Source organism: Oxyura jamaicensis (genome assembly GCF_011077185.1).
Source record: "Oxyura jamaicensis isolate SHBP4307 breed ruddy duck chromosome 27 unlocalized genomic scaffold, BPBGC_Ojam_1.0 oxy27_random_OJ102517, whole genome shotgun sequence".
NCBI classification, from domain to species: Eukaryota; Metazoa; Chordata; class Aves; order Anseriformes; family Anatidae; genus Oxyura; species Oxyura jamaicensis.
In genome coordinates, this window is record NW_023304832.1 from 1 (window position 1) to 18,756 (window position 18,756).

Consider the following 18,756-nt stretch of genomic DNA (forward strand, 5'->3'; position numbering starts at 1 on the left):
GCTCATCCCCCCTCCTCCGGCAGGCAGCAGCCCCTGAGCTGGTACCCACGTCCTACCCGCAGAGCTGGGCCCTCGCCCTGCCCGGGGGGAGAGGGGAAGGGGGAGCGTGCAGATGTGCGAGGGGTGCACACGCGTGTGCAAGCACGTGCACGCGTGTCCGTAGGTCGTTCTGACTCATCGCCGCAGACGGCACCGCGCGCTGCTCACCGCGCCGAGCTCTCGCAGGGAATTAATTAATTGTCCGTCTGGGGCCCCCCCCCCCCCCCCCCCCGGTGCGATGTGTGCCCCCCCTGCACTGCCGTGGGATGGGGGCTTTCCGTGGCTGCTGCCTCTGCCCTGCTGCAGCCCCCGGCCCCGCGCCTGTTACCGACCCCAGCAGCAGGCAGAGAGCTGGCAGCGGCGTGCAGGAGCCGTGCAGGGCTCCTGGGCGAGCTGTGCCCCTTGGGACACCCTCAGCGTACCCACCCTGGGTCCCTGCACCCAAGGTGCCCTGCTGGGGCCCCCAGGCAGCCTGGCCCCGTGGCACAAGCCTCCCCCGGGACAGGCCAGATGCTCTCAGCCCCATGCAAAGGCCTCTCTGAGAGCCTCGTGGGGCCCTGCTCCCCACGAGCGGAGGCATTTTGGCACCTGCTGGCTCACAGCTGCCCAAAATGTGTCCGTGACCCAGTGGCAATGCACCGAGGATGGTGCCTGCGGGGTTGGCCAAGGGGGGGGGGAGACACTTTGGGGGGGGGAGGCGTGAAGGAAGGATGCACGCCCCTGCACAGCCAGACCCATGCTGCAGAGCCAGGAGCAGCCTTTCCCCTGGGTCTGGTGAGACCCCCGGCATCAGGGCGCTGCGTGCCCAAGCGTGGAAGAGGCTCAGTCCCCTGGGCGAGGACGGGGAGGGTGGTTTGTGGGTGTTCAGCCAGCCCCACGAGGCACGCAGGTTGCAGGACGTGGGGCCCCGTGCCTTCAGGACGCCAGTGGGGTCCCCCCCAAGCACCCGGGCTCCAAGTGCCCCCATCCACGCCGTGCGCCCTCGCGGTCCCCGTGAGTCACCGCGGCGCGTTCCTGGGACAGGAGGGGACAGGCGCTGCAGGGACAGGTCGGCTGCGTCAGCCCCCGCTCGCTCCCACGCCTGGGGCTGGGGCGGCCCAGCTCCAAGCTGTAACTTGCCTGGCGGTAATTACAGGGGACTTCAGAGGATTTGCATTCCTCCCGGGCCACACCTGGGAAAAAAACTTTCACCATCAGGCAGTTCCTGAGAAATAGCTTTCCACCTGCATGGCCCAGCCGCGGCCGTACCCAGGGAGCTCTGCGGGCACAGGGGATGTGGGGGCTCTGTTGGCTCTGGCTTGGGTTCGTCCTGAGCACTGCAGGCAGCCCCCCGCCCTCTCCTGCTGCCCCAGGAGCTACCGCGGGCGCTGGGGAAGGCTCGCGCCTGCCCTTTCCCTCCGCAAGGTGCAGAGCAGCTCAGTGCCCCAACGCAGCGGGGCTCTGAGCGTCCTTCCCCAGGGGCCCCGAGCCTGTGGGTCTTGGTGGCACAAAGCTGGGGGCATTGCACCAGTGTCCCCAAGAGATCGGAGCCTTGTGCGTGGCTAGGGCTGGGCCAGGGGGGACCTTTGGCCCTTGCCCTGATTTGGCAGGGGATGGCTCCTCGGTGACTGCTCTGGATCCAGGCCTGAAGAAGGGGACAGGGCGACCTGTGGGGGACAGGGTGACCTGTAGGGGACAGGGTGACCTGTGGGGGACGGGGCGACCTGTGGGGGACAAGGGTGACCTGTAGGGGCTGGGGGTCTATGGGGCCGTTTCTGCTCAGGGCACCAGTCTGCCAGTAACCAGCAAGGAGTCAGCATACTCCGAATCACAGACAGGGCTGGACCCGCCGAGCCCCTTCAGACACACGTCGTCCCTCCTGGGAGCTAAACCAGCAAGAAAGGACCCGAGTCCTTCCCGTCCCCTGCGCCTTGCCCTGTCCCCCATGACCCCAGGGACTGTCATTGCACAGCCCTGGCTGGAGCTGCCAGCTCCCCAACCTTCAGCCACCGCCGTGTTTCCAACCTGGTGCCAGGGGCACAGCATTGAGGCCCCCATGGGATCGCTGGGCCGGTGGCTCCGCTGTCCTGGCCGGTGCATGCCGCAGCACCCTGCGCTGAGCACCAGGAGCTGCAGGAACGTGAGCTTCCCCGCAGGAAGGCTGCGTGTCCAGAGCCGGTCCCAGGCTCATCTACGAGCCCTTGGGACGTGGCTCACCCCAGCCAGGCCGGCAAAGAGCTGGTACAGAGCCGGCACCGCCAGCCCCGCAGCAAGCCCTTCATCTGCAGCTGGGACCGGGGCTCGGGGCTGCAGAGGGGCCGGGCACAGCGCGGAGCTGGGCACAGCCCGAGAGGAGCTGCAGCCCCGGCACGGAGCGAGGCACACGTGCCCACACCGCGGCCATGCTACAGCCATGCACGGCACGTGGGTCCCACGCCACGGAGCTGCTCCACGCTCACTGTGCACTTCCACACCTCCGTCCCCTCCCCACATCCCTCCCCGTGAGCGCAGGGTCCCCAAACGGGGCTTGGGGCATGGTCGGGGGCTCTGCAGGAAAGGGAAGCGGGGGCTGTTTGGGCCTCCAGCAGCTCCTGGGAGCTGCTGGGAACGCACGGAGCCAGCATGAGCACCCAGCCCACGGTGTTTTGCAATCGGGAGCGAGCGGGTGGCTTCCTTATTCGGCAGCGAAGCGGCGGCACACCTGGCTGGCAGCGCCGGCGAGGGCGGCGGCGGTGACACGGGCGATGGGAACGCGCCGGCGGCCCCCGCCTCGCTAATCACAGCCTGGCGCTGGGCGTGGGGGCAAGCCGCGGCAGGGCGGCGGCAGGGCGGCCACGTCAGCTGGAACAAGCGCGGGGCTGACGCAGCGGGAGCGCACCCCACTGCGGCCTCGGGGGGCCGCGGGGGTCTGCTGGGCATCCCCGTGGCCCTGGGTTGTTTCCTTCCTGCAAGGCCAAAGGGGCTCGGCGGAGAGCCCCCAGGTTGGGGAGGCTGTGGGTGGGTTTTTTGTTCCTGCTCCTGGTTAGGTCGCAGGCCGGGATATGAAAAGCAGAAAAGGAAACTGAAATGGAGCCGTGTTTGGAGCAGGAGGGCGATGGGGGAGCGGGGAGCCGGGCAGGGCCTGCACCCGCCCGTGTCACCGGCTGGAGGGGGCAGCCGACCTCAGACCCATGGGTTTTCACCCAAAGCCTGCTCCCAGCTCGGGGTGCCACAGCCTCCAGCCAGGGTGAGCACGGGGCTGAGCCCACAGCTCGAGAGCAGCAGCAAACAGCAGCAGAGCAGCAGCAAACAGCAGCAGAGAGGCTTGCAGGAAGGCGACAGCTCCATCACAGCCGGGCTGTCCGGGGCAGCCCCGTGCCACCAGGGCAAGCACGGCGGCTGTCGGGAAGGCTGCGCACGTGGCAGCTGAGCAGTGCCCATGCTCCAGGGCCGCAGCAAAAACCCACCGCAGAGGGGCAGGGGAAAAAAAGCAGCCCAGAGCACTGCCTGTAAGTGCCTGGGAGGAGAAGAGCTGGGGGATTCAGGGTCCCCCGGGGAGGGCACATCCCCGGCTGTGATCGCTGGGGCGCTGCCACTGTGCGAGGGAGACGGGCACTTTGCTCGCCACCGTCTCCTAGCCAAAAGAAGGGGCTGCGGCCGAGCTCTGGTCAACCTTTACACAGCCTGCGAAGGTTTCCCTGTCCCCCTGCCAGGCTGGCACAAGCTGGCTTGCTGAGATAAGGGGCCTGAGCACCATGAGATGGACAAAGCGCGCTGCTGCTGCACCCCGACGTGCCTGGAGACCCCCGGAGCAGCACGAGGGACAGACGGCTGCAGGACCTGGCAGCACGGGGACCTCTCTGTCCCCATTCAGGGCACCAGGAGCTCCCATCCCAGGGTGCTGGGACTCCAGAGCATGAACGCTGCCAGCTCCCATCCCGGCCGGGCAGGGCGGGTGCCAAGTGTTTTGTAAGAGGCAAATCCCTGCAGCGCCGGGCGCCGTGCCGGGACAGGGCTGCACTCTGCCAGCCGTGCGGGAAGGCGCTGGCCAGCAGCCAGTGTTTGGCCCTCGGGGAGTTGCTGTGTGTAGGCAGGGATGAGCGTGCCTGGCCACGGGGCCGGGAGGGGCCGCAGGGGCTGGGGTGCGCTGGTTCACGCTCACACCCCTCATGGGTTTTGCCTGGTAAGTGAAAAACAAAGTGGGGCAAGGCAGATGCTGACCACGGTGTTTGGCCTGCCCTGCCCCTTCTCTCTGCTCAAGTCAGCAGAGTGGGGATTGCTGGGCCCTGCCCTGTGCCTGTCGTTTCTGCTGATGATGCCCCCAGAAGCCCTCGTCCCTTTACCCCTGGCCCAGCAGGAGGTGGCTGCAGCCCCCAGACCTGTCCCCTGTCACACAGGGCAGGGTGCCTGGGCTGCCTGCAAACCAGGCTGGTCACACAGCGGGGCTGGTTCCTGCCTTGGCAGGAGCAGGGGCAGGAGCAGGGGCAGGAACAGGAGCAGGAGCAGGAGCAGGGGCAGGAGCAGGAGCAGGAGCAGGGGCAGGGGCAGGAGCAGGGGCAGGAACAGGAGCAGGAACAGGAGCAGGAGCAGGAACAGGAGCAGGAACAGGAGCAGGAGCAGGGACAGGGGCAGGGGCAGGGGCAGGAACAGGAGCAGGGGCAGGAGCAGGAGTAGGAACAGGAGCAGGAACAGGAGCAGGAACAGGAGCAGGAGCAGGGACAGGGGCAGGGGCAGGGGCAGGAACAGGAGCAGGGGCAGGAGCAGGAGCAGGGGCAGGGGCAGGAGCAGGGGCAGGGGCAGGGGCAGGAACAGGGGCAGGAGCAGGAGCAGGAACAGGAGCAGGAGCAGGAGCAGGGGCAGGAGCAGGGGCAGGAACAGGGGCAGGAGCAGGAGCAGGAACAGGAGCAGGAGCAGGAGCAGGAGCAGGGGCAGGAGCAGGGGCAGGAGCAGGAGCAGGAACAGGAGCAGGGGCAGGAGCAGGAGCAGGGGCAGGAGCAGGGGCAGGAACAGGAGCAGGGGCAGGAGCAGGGGCAGGAGCAGGGGCAGGAGCAGGAGCAGGAGCAGAAGGGAGAGCCCCAGGTTGGGCCAAGCTGAGCCTGGCAGTGCAAAGCAGGAGGGAAGGGGCTGCTCCTCCTGTGGGGAGCTTGGAGACCCCCGGGCTCACGACAGAGCTCAGCCCTCCCTGCCCCTGCCTTGATCCCTCTTGTACAAGGGAACATCAGCAGCACGGGGCTGTGCCTGGGGGCACCCGGAGCACGGTGTCACTGCCTTTCCCAGAGCATTTGGCTACCCTGTGGCTGGGCACCCCAGCAAGGGCCTGGCATGGGCTGTTCTGTGGCCACAGACCTCCCCGGTGCTGGTGCTGAGCATCCAAGGAGCCAGCAAAGCCCAGCTCGTCAGGGCACTGCCGGGCACACCAGACCTCCAGCAAAGGCCCTGCCCGGGTCTCGCCGTGGCCCAAAACCTCTCCCTGACACGGAGCAGGGCACAGCACACACGTCCCAGCCGTGCTGTCTCTGCTCTGCAGGGGCAGAAGCAGCAGGAGATGTTGGTACATCCCCAGCTGCACCCCCCGGCTGTCCCGGGATGCCCCCCCTGCCTCACCGGCCATCCCCGCTGCACCCCATGGAGGTGCTGAGCCCCAGCACCTTTGCCCCTTCCCACGGCACCCAGAGCGGCTCGGGACTGACGGCGTGAGCCAGGTGTGAAAAACTGCAGCACAGCAGGGCACGAGCACGGCTGCTGGCGTGTGGGAACAGAGCCGGGGCCGAGGCGCGGAGGTGCTGAGCGAGGCTGAGCCACCCGGCACGGTGCCAGGGCTCTGAGTCAGCCCAGGCTGCGTGAAAACCCACGGCAGCTCCCCCTGTCCCGGCTCCTCCAGCTGCCCTCAACACCTCGTCCGAGCCCCTCTGGAGCAGAAATCCCTCTGGCCTTGCTCTGTGTCACTGAGCGAGGTGGGGGCAGCCCTGGGGGTGGGGGGGGACAGAGGTGGCTCTGGGGATGGCACGGTCTGTGCCCAGGTCACCGTGTCCCGGAGCAGCGCTCCAACGCCGTGCCAGACACCCCCAGGGCAAGCAGGGGGTCTGCAGGGTGCTGGTGGTGGGAGCTGCTCCCCCCTTTCCTTCCCCCCCATCGCCCACTCCCCGCTCCCCAGTTGTGGGTTCGGGCTCTGCTGTTGCTCCTGGCTGATGCTGGGTCCGCAGCGAGGGCTGGGGCTGCGCGGTGACCCCGATGCAGCGGTGGGCACTGATTTAATGCCTCCCCTGATCTACAAGCGCTGACTGCACGGGGCCGGAGCCTCAGCCGGGGGCAATCCCCCGATGCAGGGCAGGTCCTGGCACTGCAGGAGCGAGCCAGGATGCGGCCAGGGGCTGCGGGGAGGGGGTTGGCTCCCCTTCTCCGCAGCAAATCCACGGCACCCCCCAGCCTCAAACGCAAGCGAGCGGCCAGACCCACAGCACAGGCACAAACCCCGGGGACGGAGCTGCAGCCCCCAATTGTGGGGGCTCCCCGACGCCCACCCCCCGGCCACGGTGAGGTTTTCCCCACAGGAGGAAGCTGCCTGGCCCCACCGTGAGCGCGCAGACAGGGAGAGGCTGAGCAGGGCTTGTGCCTGCTCGCAGCACCCAGCGGCTCCCCAGGGCTGAGCCCCGTGCTCAGAGCTCTCCTGGCACCTCGCGGAGAGCAGAGGTTTCACACCTGGGTGCCGAGGAAGAGCAAGGCTAAGTGGGGAGGGAGGAAGGCCCCTGCTAGGAGAAGGAGAGCTGGGCACTGCGGGAGCCCCGGGGGCTGCAGCTCGGCACCGAGCCCCGACCCCAGCCCCACAAAGCCCAGGCTGCGTGCGCCCCACAAGAAAGCAGCAACAGGCACAGAGTCAGAGGCAAATTCCTGATGGGGGGTCCCCGGGTGAGGCAGGAGCCAGGGGTGGCCTTGGACACGGTGCAACATCCAGGAGGATGAGTAGGAAACTGTCCTTGAATGTCCCTGTTACAGCCCCTAGGTCCCTGCAGCATCCCACAGGCGGGTGGGTGGCACAGAGAGCATCCCACAGCCTTCATCGTGGGTGGGCAGAGAGAGGTTGGTTCCCCTCGCTCGTTAAGTGTTGTTTTTTTTCCAGGGTTTGCCAAATTTGGGATGTGAATTTCCAGGAATTCCCATGTGCAGAAAGGGAAGGCGGCCTCGGAGCAAACAGCGCGGGATTCCCTGCGCCGCCGCTGGCCCCGTGACAACCGGGCTCACCCTGGCCGTGCCTCAGCGCTTTCCAGGAGCAGGTTAATTAATCATCAGGGTTAATGACCGTCGGTGCCGATTAATGGGATCAAACGGCGTGCGTCAGAAATCCAGCTCGTCCTGAACCTGGGTCCGTGCAGTCACACGGAGGCTGCAGGAAGGGTGCGAGAGGAGAAAAGCTGCTTTGTAGGAGCTGCAGTCGGGCAAAACGCCGGGAGGATTCCCTCCCATCCCTGGAGCACGGTGTCGTGGCCTTGCCAAAGGTCGGTCGCCCACCCGAAAGCACCCAGGACCCCGCACGGAGCATGCACACACCGTGCAGCGTGCCCACGGGGGTCTTTCCCCCTGCAGCTCCTCTGCAGCCTCGGCACAGGTGCTGGGCACCCCCTGCCCTCTCCGTCTTCGTGTTTCCTCGCTGCAGGGCCCGTCCATGGTCCATCCGTGCCCCTCGCTGCCAAGGGACGAGGCGGTTTCCAGAAGCCAGCCCCAGCCCTGAGCACCCCTGCAGCGCTGTGCCTCCCCTGGGACCAGGAAAGCAGGACACAAACCGCTCCGGGGCCTCTCCGCTCCGCCTGGTGACCCCAAAACACATCTGGCAGCTCACCAGACACCGCCACGGCCCCATGCGCAGAGATTTTTCCTGTGCACAGAGCTAGTGTTCAGCATGGAGGTGGTTTTATTTTATTTTATTTTATTTTATTTCATTTCATTTCGTTTCATTTCATTATTATTATTTTTTTATTTCATTATTTTTATTTTTATTTTATTTATTTTGTTTTGTTTTTAATTTATTATTTTTACTTTTATTATTTATTTATTTATTGTTTATTTATTTTATTTATTTTGTTTTCCAGGCCCTGCGCACGAAAGCTCCTGCAGCATCTCAGCCTTACCTGGTGGCAGAGCTGCTCCCGCACAGGAGAGCAGCATTGCCACCTCGTGGGGAGCCCAGGACAGGCAGCTCCCTCCTCCACGCCCTCCCTGAAGGATGGAAAACCGATGTTAAAAACGTCAAAAACATTCCTTTGGCAGCCTCCAGCCCCACAGCAGCGCCGGGCCCAGCTCTGGTGCCCACACGCTCGCCTCTTCGGTGTTTTACCAAAGGTTCTGGGGGTCTGGCGGCGAAGGTACGAGCCCTGATGTACGGTATGGATGCCAAATCTGCGGTGACAATGATAAATGAGCTCTCTGGCGCATCCTGGGTGTCCTGGCCCAGCCACGAGGCCAGTCTGCCCATCAGCAGGCTGAAGACAAGAAGCGGCTGTGGCTCTGCTGGGGTGTCTGACTCCAAACATGATTAACGGTCCCCTTGCAGCCTCTGAAACGCACCCAGCAGATGCACTTGGAGCAAGATGCACTGGAAATGCCTCGTTACCCCTCTGGTGCCTGGGCAGCCCAGCAGGAGTGCCGCTGGAGATGGTTTCTGCTCCGGGAGAGGAAGAAAATGTGATCAGAAAGGGAGGGATGAGAGCCACGCGCTGCTCGCCCGTGGTGGCCGTGGAGCGAATTCACAGCAATGAAAATTTCAGCCCGTGCTCCTGCTGATCCATCACGCGGGGACGCAGAAAGGGGACGGATGCTTTAGGAATGCCGGAGAGACACCGAAATACGTCAAGGCAAACGATTCCCTCCGCCCTCAGATGAGCGCTTCATCTGAAGGCCCCCGGGGATGATGCACCAGATGCCAACAGCCTGTCAAAAAACACACGGTTATTTCAGAGATGGCTCCAAAAGCAGGGCAGGAACACCTACAGAGCGGGAGCTGAGGCCGTGGGAGATGTAGAAGGAGCTGATCAGCTCTGAAACAGTCCCTGGCACGACCCACGCCGACAGGGCCGTGTCCCCGTGGGAGCGATATTCCGGCCCTTTGTGCAGCTCTGACCGGCTCCGTCTGGATCTATATGGCTCCTGACCCCATTATTAATTGTGTAGGAGATTTGCTGCCCTTCGTTATCTGGGTTTTTGGTGTATTTTTAGCACACACAACACAGCTTCGGGCTGCCTGTGCCATCCATCTGCCGGCAGCCCCGTGCAGAGGCGGTGCTGGGAGACGCTCGCCGCTTCGTGAGGGGTTTGTGGGCACACGGCAGGAACCAGGAAGGCTGGAAATGATCTCAGGAGCTCATACCGAACACCGAGAGGCAGGCTCCGGGCCCCCGAATTAGGATTTGGAAGCAGGATTGAATGCGTCTGGTTTTGAAGGGCATTTGGTCACATCCCCATCCGTGGGGTTTTGAGGGAAGGACCCGAGGCCACTCTTGGGCTCATTCTCCTGCTGAGATGGCTCTGGAAAATGCTTTTGTCTCAGCACATCACCAAAGCTTGCCCCTTTCCGTGATGTTATCGGGGTGATGGGGATGTCCTGGATGAGCCAGGATGTCGCGATCCCTCATCTGTGCAATATGACCAGGACCTGGGAGGTGACACAGTGCAGCCAGGCTGTGCTGCCCGGGCAGGACACGCAGCAAAAAAGGGCCGAGTTGACCCTGCAAGGGGACGTCCCAGGTGACAGGCAGTAAGCACGAGGAGCCCCGTTTCACCCGATTTATGAGAAAAAAGCTCCCTGAGCTCAGGGGCCCATGTGAGGTGACAAGGAAGGGGGATGTGGCGGTGTCACTCCCTGGGACAGCAGCGGGTGGGATTAACGGGGCTGCCAGTGATATAGGGACACAGCATTGCCCCCCCCCCCGTGCCCACCACGGAGATCACCACCACCATGGGGATGTCACCGAGGGGAAAGGGGCAGCACGGGGAGGGGACATGGGGCAGGCCACGGCTCACACCGTGGGGCCCTGCCCCACACATGGTGGCCCCGTCCCACACGCGGACACGGGGCTGTGCGGGCCCTGTCCCCTGGGGGGCTGCTGAAGGGGGACGGAGGGAGTAGGGCTGGGGCTGGGTGCTGTCCCCACTGTCCCCAACCCCACCCATCTTCATGACCTCCCCGCTGTCCCCAGCACCCCCTGTCCCCAGGTCCCCCTTTCCCCAAGCTCCCTCCCTGTCCCCAGTCCCCCCCACTGTCCCCAAGCCCCCTCCCCATCCCCAGCCCCCCTCCCCCTTTGTTCCCAAGGTCCCCCACATCCCCATCCTCCCTTTTCATCCCTAGCCCCCACAGCTGTCCCCAATGCCCCCCTCCTCTCCCCAGCCCCCCCTCACTGCCTCTAGCCCCCCCCCCTTTGTCCCCATCCCTCCCTCCCTGTCCCCAAGCCCCCCCCTTTGTCCCCCCCCCGGCCATGGCGCAGCCCAGGCCCCCTCGAGGCGCAGCCGCACCGCGCATGCGCCGCCCTTCACTCCCTCCCCACACCCCCCCTCCCTCCAGCGCCCTCCGCCGCGCATGCGCCCCTCTCCCTTCGCCCCAGCCAGGGCGCGGCCGCGCTCGCCCGCGCGCCGTGACCGCCCCCCTTCCTCCAGCCAGGCAGCCAATCGCCGCCCTCGCTCGCCGTGCGTGCTGACGTCACTAGAGGCAGTATATAAGCCGGCGGCGACAGTCCCGCCCCCCTGACAGCGTCTGCAGCCGCCGCCGCGAGAGCATCCTCCGCGCCCACCGCCGCCGCCTCAGCCACCGCCGCGCCGCCGCCTCAGCCGCCGCCCGCCGCCGCCGCCTCGCCGAGGGAAGGGAAGCGTATCGTATGTCCGCTATCCAGAACCTCCAACCCTTCGGTGAGCGCCCTTTGTGCGGCGGGCGGCAGGGCCGGGCCTGCGGCCCCTCCCCGGCCGGGCCCCGCCCCGTGGCGCAGTTGCTATTCCCGGGGCCGGTTGCGTCAGCCGGGGCGGGGGGGGGGGGAGGAAAGGGGAGGAGTGGGGTGAGAAAGGAGGGGGCGGGGCTCTGCGCTGACGGGCGGGCGGGGCGGCCAATGGGGAGCGCGGAGGGGTGGGGCGGCCGGCTCTGACGGGCGTTCTCCGCAGACCCCTTTGCTGATGCAAGTAAGGGTGATGACCTGCTTCCTGCCGGCACTGAGGACTACATCCATATAAGGATCCAGCAGCGGAACGGCAGGAAGACCCTCACCACTGTCCAGGGCATCGCGGATGATTACGATAAAAAGAAACTGGTGAAGGCCTTCAAGAAGGTGGGTGCAGCCCCGGGGCGTCGCGAGCCACAGGGAGCCGGGCGGCAGCTGCTGGGGATGGTGGTGGGGAGCTGCGGGGGCAGGTTTTGCCTTTATCCTACTAAACAATCCTTTTTCCTTTCTTTTTCCCCCCTCAGAAATTTGCCTGCAATGGTACTGTGATCGAACACCCTGAATATGGAGAAGTGATTCAGTTGCAAGGTGACCAGCGCAAGAACATATGCCAGTTCCTCGTAGAGGTAGGGTTTGTTTTGTTCTGGTGCACATGCTAACTAATTTTTACATCAAACGTGACTTTACTTTAATAATGATGCAGGTCCTCGTGTTCTTGGCTTTAAGATACCATGCTGATGGAGGCAGATTCTCACTTCCATATATTAAAACACACTGATGGGGGAAGCTCTTTCTGTTCTGACTGAAATTCTTAAGTAATGTGTTGTCCAGCAAGGTTTAGGAGATGCAGGCTAATTCTTATTCCGTACTTCAGGGGGGAGCAGAGATCTGACGATTCTACAGCATCCGCAGCGTGTGGAGTTGCACGGAGGCTTGTCTGCTCTGAAGTGCTTTAAAGTGCGTTTTTTTTCTTGCAGATTGGACTGGCTAAAGACGACCAGCTGAAAGTCCATGGGTTTTAAGTGCCTGTGGGTCACTGAAGCTTTATGCAAGAAGATTTCCTTACAATGAAATTCCCATCTGTCCCTTGTCATAAGTTTAAAACCAGCCGGTTTGTGTAATGTAACAATCTTGGGTCCACTGTTCAGTCTGGACTAGTGTAATTCAGTGATGTAATAAACTGACACGAGCCCATGCTATCTCGTCTTGCTGTCCCTCATTTAACAGAGGTAAATCGGGCGTTTGGCACTGCCCGGCCTGAAGCTAAAAGTAACCAGATGTTCCAAGTTAAGCCAAGGGACTCGGCCTGTCAGTCCAGAGACCGTCCGGATCTCTCCTCAGTCCAGCGGCTCTTCCGTTTCCATGCACGGTAACTGGCGGTGCCTCCTGCAGCCCCGCACGGAGCGAGGCATTGAGCGCGAGCTGTGGCATGGCCTGGGGAGACAGGACCTTCACTCTAGGCAGTGTTTGCTCCTGGTGGTAGAGGGATTTGGGGAAAATTTGACTTTTGAACAAGAAGAGTGACTGAAGAGTGACTTCAAGGCTGGATGCCTGCAATTCTGGCCTGGCAGGTGCTGGTGTCGTACAAGCCCAAAGATACCGGGCAGTGTACTTGAAGGAACCAGTACCTTGGGTTAAACTTTTGACAAGGGATCAATTTTGGACTAATGTAACAAGTATCGTTGTAGATAGAGCTGCAGAGCTTACGTGTTACTAGCAACTGCTGCCTAATGCCCTGTGAAGTAACAGATTTTTGGTTTCATTTTTAATGTTTTATGTAATATATTTAAAGTCTTATTTAAATAAAAATGGTTTTCAAAAGCACTTCCTTGGTGGATTCAGTTGTGTTTTGGAGCCAAAATGCTCTGCTTTAAAGAGGCCGTGGCTCTGGGGGACTGGTAGCTTCTGGTGCTGTGGAAGTCGGAGCCTGGTGGGAGGATGAAGCGGGGCGGTGGGCGCTCTGTGCTGTCCTGGGCTGCGTGTCCTAGTGTGACCCGGTGTAGGAAGGGGAAGGCAGAGCAACTGTGGCGCTGCGCTTCCTCATCCCCTGGCCAAGGTTGAAGTAAACAGCCTGAGAGCGGCTGTTGAGTCATTCCCTCTTGGCTGGGGCCTGTTAACCCTTGCCCCAGGTCTCGTGCTTGTTGCTTTCCCGTACGAGAGGTTTGCAAGGTCAGCGCTTCTGCTTCCGGCCAGCAACCGCTGCCACAGGGAGGCCGAGGGCCGGTCTGACACACAAACCCTGGCGGGGTGCAGCACCTTCCTCCTCTCCGTCCTTCAGAGCAACAGGCCTGTTTATGGGGGTTGGCAAATGCGACGTGAAGTGTCCTAAAATCCCCAGGAGTGAGCAGAAATCCGTGTGTTTCCCCCTGCAGCGCTGCTGGCGGCTGTGTCCCATCACTAGGGGGGTGTAGCTGCGGTGCACCCTGCATGCTGCGAGGGCAGGGTGCTGGGGGACCTTACAACCCGCCCAGCAGCGGATCCGCAGGGAGGCCCCTCGTGGTTTTGGCAGCTTTCGAAGAACCAAGCCGTGTTTGTCCACTTGCTGCTGTGAAGCTCCTGGCTCAGCCTGGGTTCTTTGTGCGGCGCTCAGCCCTCTTTGCTACCGTTTACTTCCCTGTGAGACTTTGCTCTCGGACACCAGTTAGCTGCAATTACACGAAGCGCAGGGGGACAGCAGGTGCCCTCACACCCTACCTGCTCCTGGCAGAGAGCCTGCGGGCAGCGGTGAGGCTTGGCCTTCCTGCCTGCCTGAGCTCCTGGGGGCTCTTGTGCTTGGTGGAGCTTTTCACAGAGCCCCTGTAGCTGGAGCCATCCTTTGGTAGCTAACAGAACCTGTGGTGTTAAACTGTGGGGTTAGGAGTGAAAGCTGAGGCCATCAAACATCCTTGGACACAACCACACGCCCCCAGATCTGGTCTGGTCATGCGTCAGTTTCTTTTGCTGGGGGGGTCAGCAGCTAGGCTGGCTTCTGAGGCTCAGTGCAGGATGTGCTCAGCTTTGGGCTTTGCTCCTGCCCTAATTTTCTCCTTCCTTCCCTCCCACTCTCCCTTTTGATGTCCGGAACCTTCTGCCTTCAGCACAACCACTGCTCCACAAACCCAGCTCAGGGGTGCTGAGCCGGGCGTGCTCCATCTGCCATTTGCCGGCCCTGCCTCAGCCCCACTTCCCTCGGCTGGCACGGCTGAGGCTGGGGAGCAGGCGAGGGACAAAGTGAGACAGTCAGAGGCACGGACGGGTCACTGCCACGGCGTCTTCGGGGATGTCCAGGTGGGATGGAGCAAGCAGCCGGACGAAGCCGGGAGAAGGGAACGAGCCGAGCACCCGCGGTCACTCTGCAAACATGCGTCAAGGCGCTGCCGAGCCGATGGGCTGCAGGAAGCAGCCGCCGTGCCCCCGTCACCCTGACGGCTCATTTGGCCCGCATTGAGCCTTTAAAAGCCAGAAATTGCAAAACAATTTGTTTGTTCCTTGTAAAAAATGCTCCCAGGAGCGAGCCATTGATTGCTGTGGAGCACTGGAGGTGCCGGGGCTCTGCTGCCTTCCTGCCCATTCAAAGCCCGTTTGTTTCGGGTTTATTTGTTTGGAGAGGGCGAATATTGAGCTTTGCAAACACACGGCATGGGGGGAGCAAGGGCAGGCAGCAAAGCGCCGGCGTGTGCCCAATCCATAGCATATCACTGACGCATCTTTTATTGCAGGAGGGACACAAATGTCCTCTACAAACACAACAGGCTGAGGGTAAATACGAGAGGAACTATTGACGACGACAGGAAATACCAAACCCAGTGTTTTGCCCTAGTTCACACCCCACCAAGCCCCTGGGACCCCCAAAAGCCTCCCCTTGGATGGGGGGTCCCAGCTGTGGGGGGGTCCGTGCGTGTAGCAGGCCCGTGCCCAACAGGGGAGCACACGGCTGGGTGCTCTCAGCCAGCACCCCGGCCACATACTGCTCCCCCAGCACCCATCATAGAGCCCAGCAAGGGGCTGGGGGACGGGGACGGGGGGATTGTGGGGCAGCTATACATGAACATCATCACATGCATGTAGAAAGCATGATCTGTGCATGATGCTTACACACCCACCTGTGCCATATATTCTGCAGCCATACAAACACGCGCACACATATGTGCAGCTTTGCGCGCACATGCTACGATGGCGACAATCACCCCTTGTAGTTTTAATTTGAATAAATAAACATGCCTGTCTGCTTGCTTTGCCAACCGTTACGATTCTTTACGTGTAGACTTTATGGTGCACATGGCCCTGGCCGTGTGTGTGTGTATACGTGTGTGCATGGGTATATGCATGGTACAGCTACAGCTTTGTGTCTAGTTCTAGAGATCACTACATCTTTACGCAGCTCTACAGCTAGCTGGGTACATATTATTTTCTATGCATTTAAGTACGTAAATTAAGGTACCTTTATATTTATATCTAGCTAGTGATTGAGAAAGGGTCCGTGCAAGCAAACCTACACATGCATGCACACACTCAGTCCGCCTCTTGCTCTGTATACTACAGCTATATTTGTTTACGCATATTCAGCTCTCTCTGCATGGCTGCCTATAGGGGGTATATAGACAGCCAGTATATCTCCGCGCATATTCGATATTTAGACCCCTAGCCATCCATTATTATGTCCCTAAATACCGGTATATATGTATAGCCAAGCACATACACATGTACATGTCTATGTAGACATGCAAGCACGTAGCTAGATGAAGTAACGCACGTTTCTGTACGCGTCCACACAGCCATGGCCAGCTGCCCTACAAACATCCGCGTGTGCGGACAGATGTGCCTTTATATTGTTAGCTCTATTTCTACATGTGCACGTGTCTAAGAGCATACATACATAAACACATGTATAGGTGTAATTGTGTGCACGTGTCGTTGTATGCTTGGGTGCATAAATACATCTCTCTCTCTCCAGATATTGCTGTAGGTGCATCAAGTTATGCGTGTGCACAGGTAGCTATGTCCATAGCTATGTAGCTATGCCTATATAAATTTTTATCTGCCTTTATAAAACTCAAGCTAGGCAGTGACTGAGATAAATGCGTACATGTTAAAACGTGTGTGTGTGGGCAAAGGTGGACTGTGTGTATGCGTGTCTGGCTGTATGGGTTTGTGTCTGGGTGTTTATACACTCACAGAGTCATTTACTTCGGAAAAGACGTCTTAGATCAAGTCCAACCATTAACTGAGCACAGCCAAGGTTACCACTAAACGTATGCATGTATATATGTGACGTTCGTGTGTAGGTACATGTATGTATATACGTGTATATGTGTCAATGTGTATACATGTGTGCATAGAACCATTCATGTTGGCAAAGGCATCTAAGATCAAGTCCACCCATTAATTTCAGCACTGCCAAGTTTACCACTAAGCATGTGGATGGCTCTGTACACATTATGAGCATGTATGTACACGTGTGTATGAATACATGTGTGTTTATACACAAGTCTATAGAATCATCGACTCATTTATGCTGGAAAAGAAGTCTAAGATCAAGCCCGACCATTAATTTCAGCACTGCCAAGTATACCAGTAAGCGTGTGTATGTGCATAGCCATGTATACGTTGGGGGGGTAGGTGTGTGTATGTACACGTGTGTGTACGTACAAGTGTGTGTATGTACACCTGTGTGTATGTACACGTGTGTTACACACGTGTGTACACCCCTGCACCCCCGGCCCCGCCGCGCCCTGGGGGTGCTGCGGGGCGGTGCGGGGCGCGGCGGGGGCCGGCCGGGGCCGCCCCTCCCGGGGAGGAGCGCGGCGGGGGGCGCCTTGAAAAGCGGGGCCGGGCTCGGCTGTCGGTGAGCCTGAGTCCTGCAGCCAGCAGGTGAGGGATGGGGGGACGTGGGGCGAGGCTGGGAGGGATGGGGGGGGACCTAGGGAAGGATGGGGGGACATGGGGAGAGGCTGGAAGGGATGTGGGGGCTGAGATGGATGCGGGGCGACTTGGGGACCAGCTGGGAGGGATGGAGAGGGATCTGGAAGGGATGGTGGGGACATGGGGACCTGCTGGGGTGCATGGAGGGGGACCGGACAAGGGGACAGGGAGACCCAGGGACCAGCTGGGATGGATGGAGCAGGACTGGGGACCAGCCGTGCGCTGGGGACGAGCACCCCACTGCCCCACCTGCACCCCACTGAGCTGCTGGCCTCACTTTGGGGGCTGCAGCCCCTCTGCTCCCCTTCCCTCCGCAGCCATGAAGGGAAAGGTGTGCGTCGGCCTCGTCCTCGCCGTCGTGGCGACTGCCTGCCTGTGCCGGCCGGCCGCGAAGGCACCGGGTGCCACAGGGGACCCCCGCTGGCTCCCCACCAGCCTGGTCCGGCGGGACTGGCCCGAGCCCCTGTCCCAGGAGCAACAGCAGCACCTCATCTCCCGCTTCCTGCCCCACATGTTTGCAGGTACCTGCCCCACATGTTTACAAGGTGCAGGGTGGGCAGCCCCGGGGGTACCCCATAAGGCACAGTCCAGCCCCAGCCCCGGTTGTCTCACCCCAATCCCTTTGCCCCCAGCAGAGCTGAGAGACCGCAAGGGCTTCGTGCAGGGGGACGAGGGGGCAGAGGCCCTGCACGACCACTTCTACCCCGACTGGATGGATTTCGGCCGCCGGAGCTCCGAAGATTCGGTCGATGCCTCATAAGCACTGCCCCTGCCGTGCAGAGTGCTGGCACCCTTGGTGCGTCTTTCTTCCTGCAATAAAGCTTTGGCACTACGGCCTCTGCTGCTGGGCTCTTTGCTGGGAAAAGCTGGGGGCTGCGGGGCTCAACCCCCAGCCCCAAGGGGAAGCACAGGGCACAGCAGGAACACACAGCTACAGACACGGCACATGGGAGCTGCTTCAGGTCTTCACATTTATTGGACAGGGGACAGGGCACAGCTGGGGACGAGGGACAGAGCCGGCACGAGTGACAGCTCCACCCTGAGACACTCGCTGCCAGCAGCCCCCGAGCAGCGCTGCTACTTCTATGTGGTGGGCAGGAAAGAGTTTTTAAAACCCTTTGCTTTAAAAGTCAGCCCAGATGCTGCCCAGTGGTGGTGACGGGGGTCTCATCCTGGCACACGCAGCCCCTCCTAGCCTCAAGCAGAGGCTGAGCAGCGCCCTTGGCTGCAGCTGGGACAGCTCCCAGGGGACGAGCTGCAGCAGGAACCAGAACAGTTTTTTATTGCCAACAACCAGCTCTAGTGAAGGGTCCACAGCCCCTGGGTGGGGACAGGGTCAGTGTCCTCCAGTGCCCAGAGCATCCTGCACCTGGGACCCCTGCAGCTGGGGGACACGGGGCTGGGGGAGCAGCGCAGGGGGACCCTGTGGCATCACAGTGTTGTGTCCGTGCGGTCAGGGCAAAGCCCCTGCAAATCAGTGCCAGGCCCTGGGGCAGCACCAGGAGGCAGCTGGGGTTTGGGTGATGCTGCCCCCCCAGGCAGAGAGCAGGAGCCTGTCCCACCTCTGTGCCCCATGGATGAAGATGAAGAGGAGGAGGACACATCTCATCTCATCCCAAGCTTGCAGGCTCTGCTGCGCCATCACGTCGGCGGGTCCCGGCCTCCCCTGTGCTCCCCTCGTGCGTAGGACAGCTCCCCTCTGGCCACCACCTTATCCAGCCCCAGGCGGCGCAGCTTCTCCACCAGGTTCAAGCTGAAGATGCTGCTGGGGGGCGAGGGTCGCTGCTGGCCCCCAGCCCCAGGGAAGGGCTGCGGGGAGCACCGGGGGTCCTGGGCAGGGAGGGAGGGGGGCCACCAGGATGCAGCTGAGGGCACCGAGGCAGAGATGCCCCGCACGAGCAGGAGCCTGACGAGTCCCAGGGGGGTGCTGGGGGGTCCGGGGCTG

General features: G+C 61.5%; 2 protein-coding genes and 1 long non-coding RNA gene across 4 annotated transcripts; 2 read left to right on the top strand and 1 right to left on the bottom strand.

Moving 5' to 3' along the window:
• Positions 1 to 7,102: 7,102 nt before the first annotated feature.
• On the bottom strand, positions 7,103 to 8,900 carry LOC118158434. Its single transcript, XR_004746832.1, has 2 exons — positions 7,504 to 8,900; positions 7,103 to 7,378 (listed from the first exon to the last, which is right to left on the bottom strand). It is a non-coding gene; the product is annotated as an uncharacterized LOC118158434 (long non-coding RNA).
• A 1,819-nt stretch (positions 8,901 to 10,719) lies between these two features.
• Positions 10,720 to 12,734, top strand: LOC118158431 (eukaryotic translation initiation factor 1). The gene is made up of 4 exons (XM_035313089.1): positions 10,720 to 10,887; positions 11,134 to 11,297; positions 11,435 to 11,536; positions 11,888 to 12,734. The coding sequence occupies exons 1-4, from the start codon at positions 10,857 to 10,859 to the stop codon at positions 11,930 to 11,932; spliced, it is 342 nt and encodes a 113-aa protein (XP_035168980.1). The 5' UTR covers positions 10,720 to 10,856; the 3' UTR covers positions 11,933 to 12,734.
• Positions 12,735 to 16,693: 3,959 nt separating this feature from the next.
• On the top strand, positions 16,694 to 17,726 carry LOC118158433 (gastrin/cholecystokinin-like peptide). 2 transcript variants are annotated; one of them, XM_035313091.1, is made up of 3 exons: positions 16,694 to 16,760; positions 17,103 to 17,332; positions 17,447 to 17,726. In XM_035313091.1, exons 2-3 carry the CDS (start codon positions 17,131 to 17,133, stop codon positions 17,569 to 17,571), a joined length of 327 nt encoding a protein of 108 aa, XP_035168982.1. In that variant the 5' UTR covers positions 16,694 to 16,760; positions 17,103 to 17,130; the 3' UTR covers positions 17,572 to 17,726. The 2 variants fall into 2 exon arrangements, with proteins under 2 accessions (XP_035168982.1, XP_035168983.1); XM_035313092.1 differs by having other exon boundaries at positions 17,129 to 17,332.
• The last annotated feature ends 1,030 nt before the right edge of the window (positions 17,727 to 18,756 follow it).